Here is an 8633-nt window from a genome sequence, read left to right as displayed (position 1 = left end):
AAACTGCCGTGAAAATTCGTATCGCTTTTTTTCGGACTGCTGCACCCCCGTTTGACCAACATAAAAAGCACCCCTCCTCCCACAGCCATGCCAAAAACAAAAAAGAAGATTTCAAATGGAAAGGACCGTAATCGCTCAATAAAGCCGAATAGGCCCCTCTGCGGTGCTCCATCCATCCGAGGATTAATCGTCAAATCGCGTGCAATTTTAACATTTTACTTAAAAGACAGTCAGCTCAAGCGTCGACTCATAGCAAGTGTGTGTGTGTGTGGGAGGGAATCGAGAGAAAAAATCGTCTAATTATTTGATTTTTTGCCTAACTTACGCGGTGTGCACCACAAGAGGCGGCAGAAAAAATGGCGAAACTCACCCACCACCCCACCCCGCCCGAGTAGTATTGAGGTCGTATGGAAAATTTCGCCTTAATCGATCGGATTGGAACGATTTTGATAGAGTTGTTGGCTCATATGGCTTTCGGATTTCAGTTTGTACGCCTTTTGCGCTGTTTGCGGTGCGAATAAAGGTGCTTATTAAGAATGTGCCAAAGAAAGCGGTTCGGAGGCGTGAGAAAATCAGCCTCCGTCCGCGACTTGCGAGAGTTTCACATAGTTTCGCAGGAAACAGTCACCACACCGCCGCGTGCCACAGCAATGGCCCCCAGAAATAGTAATGTATCACCACTCCTGCATAAATATCGGACTTTCCGAACTCTTAAAATCAACACACCGAACTTGCAGCACCGATAAAACAACGAAAACTCCCATAAGTAGTACACACAGCCCCACACACCCCGCCGCATCATCCGGATAGCAAAGGAAAAGCCCCATCAGCCCCATATGTACCAAGCGTTGAATGAAACACACATACGAAAAAAAAACACGCGAGGGTTCGGTAACTGGAGCTGGAAAATTGCTCAATCGTTCGATCGTTCAAATCGATCAATCACATCAAACGTTCTTTTCCGTTTGTTCCTTCCGTTTTGATATCCGAAGTAAGCTTGACGGGAATGGGTGTGGAAGGAGTGGGCATTACTGCTCCCCATTTTCCGGCCTTTCCGACAACCTGTGGCCATTTTCTAACGGACTAACCCTCGGTGCTGACTATTGGCGTTATGGGCTGGAGCCGATCGATAACCAATTCTAGGCATCATGTGCGCTTGCCGCTTTGCCCTGTTTCCCTTCCTAGCCACTAACGATCCCTTGCCCCCTGGGGCACGATTTGCTTAGGAAGTACTTGCGCAGGATGATGATCTTTAGACAGCACGAGGGTTGTCGGCTGCCGGAAGAGAATGCTCCCGTTTAACTCGTTCTAATTATCCTCCAACAAGAACCATTGGCCGGGGGGTTTGGGTTTGGGCCAATGACCATCGTGCGGTGGCCGGTACTGTAAACTAGTGAGCGAGGTTTTTGTCGGAAATTAGCCCAAAACAAGCCTGCCTGCACCCTTTGCACGGATTTGTTGGGCTCGTGTTGTTCTTGTTAGGCTTCTTCCTTCCTCCGCCCTCGGGGATATTATAATTTTCCATTTTAGCTCGATCGTTTTTCTTTTTTTTTCGTCGACAGATGGTAGGTTGTGCAGGAGCTAAAAGTAGAAGAAGAAGAAACAACGTGTTAGAAAAGGGCCTTGCCTTTTATGGGGTTGCTGCATAAAACAAAGATCTTGGTTTTTTGATCGCCCACAGCCAGCAGCTTTTTTCCAGGTACGATCAACACAATTCCAGGACATTCCCTTTGTGTTTATATGCTGCTGCCCTACCGGGGCTTTAGCCATGGTATTATTATGCCATAGTTTTAGGGTCGTCCTTGAAGCGGGCTCAAATCGATGCTTCTAAAAACGACCGTTTTGCCGGTGGTTTTGCCACAGTTAATCCGCTTCGATATGGTCCGCACCGGGGGAAAATGGGATCCGTTTTGCTGACGAGAGAGGTAATCGTTCGTCTTAAAAACCCATCTTAAATCCTTGTCTAGGGCTTTTATGCTAGCAGCAGGTAGCAGCAGAGAAAATAGTGCCTTGGACGGGCCCTGACGAGTACCTGACGGCTGTACATCGTTCCCTAAATCAATGACCATTTTCTAGTGTCTATCTTTAGCTGCAACTTGAAGAAAAGGGCCTTAAAGACACACTGGATGATGATCGTGGCGGCTACCTGCTTCAACTTTAGGACGAAAACTAGCCTCTTGCTGATTTGTGTTCTTTGTTTTTACTAACCAGTGCAAACAGTACCTCCGTCCTTCCGAAGGAAGCATGTAATGGTTTTCGCTTTGTTTCTACACCTGCTTAAGATCGTGGTCATCTGCTTCTACATGCCCATTTTCTTAAACCGCTCACCAAATGCACCTAAACACTATCGAATCTCGTTTGTTTTGCTTGTCTGGGGCAATGTGTCTTATCAACATGCTGAAATAATTTCCCATTACACTCATAGACGCCCCGAGCCGGGCCGGGATTCAACCTTGCACATTTGCGTTCGAGAGTTGAGGCAAAAATTACAAAACAATTAAAAAGCAACCTCTGCCACCCCGAACGGCGATCGGCGTTCTTGGCGGTTGAGCCGGCGTCCCGATCGATGATTAGTTTGAAAAAAACGCGTCATTTGGTGGAGGCTGGCGGTAGCAGCGCACCAAACACGGCTTTCCCTTATCAGCACGCTGCTGCTGATAGCCGTCAGGCTTGTGCAGGCACACACAACTACCGTATCTTCTAGAGTCGCCGGAATGCGATCGCATCATCAGTCGCAACCGAACAACGAACAGTACAGGCGACACAGTGGTTGTGCGTGGCAGCAATCCTAATATATGTGCACTGGTGTACTATAATAATTCAATTATTGTTGTTGTGTAGCTTAATCAGTCTTTATACACAGTGATGCAAATGTGAATTAAGTGTGAAAATGACTGCAAATAAGCCCAATGATACCAGCACGCCCACTGGCACAGTATTACTCGAGTGGAAGAATCTTACAGTTAGTGTACGATCCTCCTCCTCCGGTCGGCCAACCTCGGACACCGGAAACCAGTGGTACGGACGGCCAGGACATCAGCAAAAGAAAGAACTCACATTGCTTCGGAATGGTATGCTCGAATTATGTGCTGATAATAGTGCGGCGGGGCACGGTGATCGCAAATCTTGTGCGATCGTTCTTGCCGATCGCTACTGTGTCTCCCCGTTCTTCCTTGACATGACATTGTGACAATGTTGTGCCGGAAAGGGCGACTTTACATTATCGCCAATGAAACTGACGGCATGTTTTTGCTTCTGTGTGTTCTTTCCTTCCCATTTCATAGCCAGCGGTGCGGTCCGTTCCGACAACTTGGTAGCGATCATGGGCCCAAGGTTCGTTACTCGTGTTTTGCAAAACCAAACCAACCAATGCCTAACACAACACAAGCTATTCCGATGGCGATTATGAAATTATACCTAACTTTCCTCATCATCTAAGCTGCTATTGTTGCGACAGTTGCGGACACACCCCGTGTTCAATAATCACCAACAATCGCATTGGATAAGCATGACTTGTACGGCGTGTACTAAACATCAAACACACTAAACACGACCTAATTAACCCTTAATCAGCTCGATCATAATACAAATGGCAACGCGTTCTTCTTAATTCCTTCTGCTACGTAGTGGTGCTGGCAAAACAACGCTGCTGGCCGCCATCTCGATGCGAATTACGGGCTCCACCACCGTCCACGGGAAGGTGCTTATCAATGGGCTGTACGTGACCAGGACGCAGATGAAACAGCTGACCGGGTTTGTGCCACAGTACGAGATCGCCCTACAGACGCTGACCGTTGCCGAGCATCTAACCTTTGTGGTAGGTCCTGTGTGACTGGACTGTTTGTGCGTGATTGTGACTCGTGCTTAGAAGAAGCATAGGCTGAGCGATAGAGCTTTGTTTGCACACACATAACTATCTCCCTTCAAGCTTGCGCTCAATCCACCACGAGTTAGGGATGGTCCCAAATGTGGCTTTGATTAACGCGGCGTGCACACACTTTCGATCCATCCGTAGGCGAGACTTAAAAACGTCGGATACGTCGCTGTGCTTCGCATCGTCAACGAGCTCGGACTGCAGGGCTGCTGGGGTACGCGCATTGCCCAGCTGTCGGGTGGAGAGCGGAAGAAGGTGAATCTGGCCGGCGAGTTGCTTACCGAGCCGGAGATTCTGTTCTGCGACGAGCCGACGACGGGACTGGACAGCTTCAATGCGGCCTCGGTGATGAAAACGCTCCAGTGTCTGTGTGCGAATGGGCGCAGGGCGGTCATCTGTACGATACACGACCCACCGTCGCAGGTGTTTCAGTGCTTCAGCGATGTGATCCTGATGCAAGATGGCGGGACCGTCTTCTACCAGGGACCAACGGCCGATCGGATAGACTTTTTCAACTCGTAAGTGGTGCATCAGAGTTTGTCGTAGTGTTTTCCGATCCGATCTAACGGCATGCTTTTCCTCCGATCTTGCAGCATTGGCAAGGAGGTGCCGGCGAATGGCAATCCGGCCGATTTTTACTTCCAGCTCGTCAGCCCCGGTGCGACAACGTTCGCGGCCAGTGAGGCAGAGGAAGCAATCCAGCGGTACGAGATCGTGCGCAAAGCCTGTCGGCAAAATATCGCGCGGAAGTGTCTAATGACTCGATACCATCAGGCGAAAATTATCCAAAAGTTGGCCAACGATAAGCATCGCGTCTGTCGGGCGAAACAGCTGATGATCCTGCTGCATCGTACCACGCTGGACAGTATGCGAAAGTTGCGCGAATATCTTACTGTGACGGCAATATTTTTGGTGCGTATTGCCAACTACATACTTCTTTACACCGACTCCAATGTATCATGCTTTGTCCTCTTTCCCATCTCCAGTTTACCAGCGTTGTGATAGCGTCACTGTACTACGACGTGCGCCCAGTTTCGCAGACCTCCATCCAGGACATTCGAGGCGCACTGTTTCTGATGATAAGCGAGCTAGTGTACACGATCAGTTACGGTGTGTTTTACACATTCCCTGCGGAGATGCCACTGATCCGCCGGGAGGTTGGCGAGAAGAGCTACACCCTCTCCATGTACTACCTGCACAAGGTCCTTTACAGTGTGCCCAGAGCGTTCTTTGAGTCGTTTCTGTTCATCGGTGTGGCTTATGCGTTCGTTGGCTTTTCGACGGACTTTGCCACGTACTGCTGCATGTCGCTAGTGTCCAGTGGGGCGAGTGTACTTGCCATGGCATACGGTATGGGAGTGTTTTTCAATTGGTCGCATGTTTGGTTACTGACAATCTCTCTTACTGTTTCACAGGCTATCTGCTTTCCTGTACAACCGGCACCATGAACATGGCGATCGAGACGAGCAACATCATCTTTTTGGCGTTTATGCTTCTTGGCGGTCTCTATCTCAACCTTCGAGCCTTTCCGCTGTTGAAGTATCTGTCGTTTTTCTTCTTCGCCAGCGAGGGTGTCTCCGTGTACTACTGGCTGCCGATCCAGTCGATCCCTTGCAATGGTACGTCTTCGAGGCTGAACGAAACGATCACCTGTCTAGCGAACGGGCAAGCCGTGCTGGAGGATGCCGGGTATGCTACCTCGTACGAGGCCCTGCACCTCAACTACCTCGTCATGACGGTGGAAATTGTCCTCGTACATCTGGTCGCGTACATGCTGTTGCGGAAGTTTGTCCGTAAGGCGGGATTCTACTAAACACCGCCAAACAACGAGATCGAGCGCGATTAGAGAGAGCAATAAAAGTGTTTTTACCAGCTGTAATTGTAATCGCGCACCATTTGTGCACAGCATCACATTGCAGGATGCATCCATCAAATTTACACTCAAGTGTTGTGTGCTTTTTTACACTCGCCAATCCCTGTGCTCTGGTTTGGCCAGCCGAAGCCGAACACTTTCGTCGTAATGGACTTTAATGTAAGCTTCCTTGCTGTGTGAAGATCGTTACCCTCTATTACTCACCCCTCTCCGGGCCGGGGGGGGGGACCATTCGGTCATAGGGCTGGATCCGTTTCGTCTGGAAAGTACGGGTTCGGAATTTCATGTATCATCGCACTTGTATCGAAAAGCAATCTTCCATCGGCCCAGCTCCCATAGTAAAAGCTGCAAGGAACAAAACAAGTGGATGGGTAACAACATTAAACGAGAAAACAATTATTTCCATAGTTTTTAGCGCATTACCACACACACACGCACGCAAGTACACATAAAAAAAAGAAAATGCCGCTTGGTAACCGGAATCGGAAGATTCAAAGCCTGCGGTGCGAGCAAAGGTCTGTTTTCGGTAGGCTGGAAATGGTTTCAGTTGCGCTCCGCATAATAAAACAAACTCCAACAACCAAGCCGCGTGAAAAAAAAGTGCAATTACACATACTTTTTCTCCTTTGAGTTGCGGCGGCGGCGCAAGAGCAAACAAGAAGCAACAAAAAAAAATCGCCCCCACCAGGCACAACATTTCTCCACCAAGTGCGCGCTTATCCTAAAGCTAATTGATATATATAGCATAAAGCATTATGTAGATCAGCACATCAGTTCCCTATCGGAATGCGGTCCGTTTCTAGCTATCGGCCTGCCAGAGAGACGGGGGCAGGGACGTTAGCGAATTCTTGCAGCACGTATTATTCCACCTTTACATCCGCAACATCTACTTCCTATCGGCAAATGGGCACTTTCGCACTTATTTCTATGATCTCTATCCGGTATCTATAGATTGTGTGTGTGGATCTTTATGTACTGGCTTCGAGGAAGGTATGATCTTTATATAGCAGGGCAAACGAGGATGTGGCGTTGGTATGGAAATGGATCAATAAATTAACATATACGACATCTTCATATTCAAAAAAAAAGCTCAACATTCTGATCATTATCTATCCTGAAAAACATCATAAGGACATCTTCATTAAAGCTGCTAGTCTACAGCAACGAATTTCTACGATCTCAATCCATCCACATCTTCGCTTTACTCTGTGATCGCCACCAGAGGCTCCAGTGAATGAAGTCGTTATAACACAATTATAACACACTCGACAACGGCAACTCACCAGCACCACACGGGCGCAGCGCACCTGGGCCCAGAGACGCAAGCCGCCGATTATTAGCATTAAACATTCGCCCCACAATTAGTACGCGTCCACATGTGTCTGTCTGTGTGTGTGTGTGTCTGTGTAAGCGTGTAAAAAAGGCGTATAATTTACAGCCCGAAAGTACCGCGGCCCGGGCGCCCAGATTGACCAGATTTTCCCTTGGCTAATCGGTGTTGTTTGTGGCACTTTTTGTGGCGGAGCGCGGGTTTTTTTCTCGTTCGGCTCGGCTATTTGGGTGTGGTGTGTGGCCTTTTCCTACTTCTATTTCTCGCCATTTATGCTTTGCCGAACTAGAGGAGCCTTTATTGCTCCCTTCTTCTACTCATTTTACCACCTTATGCATGCCTTCCCCCTCTTTTGATGGAGGCAAGACGAATCGAGTGCAGTTATGTTGTGTGTTTCTCGCCCATTTTATCTGTTTTCGCTCCCTTTGGTGGTGATTTCGTGTACTCTTTTAATGATGCCCAAGCAGAGAGGATGTTGCTGCTGCTGCTGGTGCTGCTGGTCTGCTGCTACCAGCGGCCTCCTCTCCCCAGCGGTTTAGGCTAATTGATTTTACTCGCGCCTTTTTTTGCTGTTGTTTTTATTGTGCCTTGCGCACACTGTTATCCTTCCCCTCTTCCCTTTGCCTTCTCGTGTACTCAGTGTGTGTGGCCACGATACGCTCCCTCTCTATTGCGTTCCCGATGGATTAATTGTACGTTAAACTGTGCTAGTTGTTAAAACAGAAACACATTCGTGGCAGCAGCAGCCTCACCATAAGGTAAATTCAGCTGCACCTGGAGGGAGGGGGGGGGTAGTGAACAACAACCAGACACACATACACAAAAAAGGCTAAAGACGGCCTAAACGCGTGCCCAAAATCGAGCGTTAATAGCAGGCTGTAATAGGGGGAGGGAAAATGCTCCGGCATCGAGCCATCGTTTGCTACCGTTTGAGCGTCTTCATTCGGTCGGACCGTGTAAGTGAGTGAGTGTATCTGTCTGGCTCGTACTGGCGCTTCCTTCCACGGTTTTTGCGGAAGTTCCGGTTTTAATTCGTAGCGCACCCGAACAAAAAAAAACCTGTTACGTTTGCACCTGTGCGCGCGGGTGGTAATGGTTTGAGCCTATAGGTTTATGGGTTTTTTTTTCTTCGTCGATCTACGCGTAATACCTTCATCGATCACTTATGAAGCGTGCGCAATTAGCAGGGCGCCACAGAAGCGTAGGGGGTACTGCGGTAGCGCAGGAAGATTCTACTTTAAAATGGAACATTCTACTAAAGATACGTTTTTTTTCTTCTTCTTGATTACACCATACGCTTCGTCGATCTTGATCTATGGTTTTTGGTTTGCACATGCACTGCTAAGTGATATTTACACGCGTCATAACGAGAATATTAAATATCCCATAACATTTCGAAAACATACACATAACCTAAAATTAAACTCCAATAAAAATGATGCATAAAGAACCAAAAAAAAAGATCATACTCACTGCGTGGTCCGGCGATGCCCTTCATTAAATTGCTCCCATTTACTTGTACAAACTGCTCATCGCAGCAATATTGGCCCGCGCAC

At 48.2% G+C, this 8633-nt stretch overlaps 1 protein-coding gene across 1 annotated transcript; it reads left to right on the top strand.

Annotated features, from left to right (window-relative positions):
• The first annotated feature begins 2673 nt into the window (after positions 1–2673).
• LOC1269572 (protein brown) lies at positions 2674–5812 on the top strand. Its single transcript, XM_061646709.1, has 7 exons — positions 2674–3071; positions 3285–3333; positions 3628–3817; positions 4016–4392; positions 4468–4786; positions 4861–5224; positions 5290–5812. The coding sequence occupies exons 1-7, from the start codon at positions 2891–2893 to the stop codon at positions 5685–5687; spliced, it is 1878 nt and encodes a 625-aa protein (XP_061502693.1). The 5' UTR covers positions 2674–2890; the 3' UTR covers positions 5688–5812.
• Positions 5813–8633: the final 2821 nt, after the last annotated feature.

Source organism: Anopheles gambiae, chromosome 2 (genome assembly GCF_943734735.2).
Source record: "Anopheles gambiae chromosome 2, idAnoGambNW_F1_1, whole genome shotgun sequence".
Lineage (NCBI taxonomy): Eukaryota > Metazoa > Arthropoda > Insecta > Diptera > Culicidae > Anopheles > Anopheles gambiae.
Note: the sequence above shows the minus strand (reverse complement) of the source record. Positions and strands in the feature narration are given on the sequence as shown.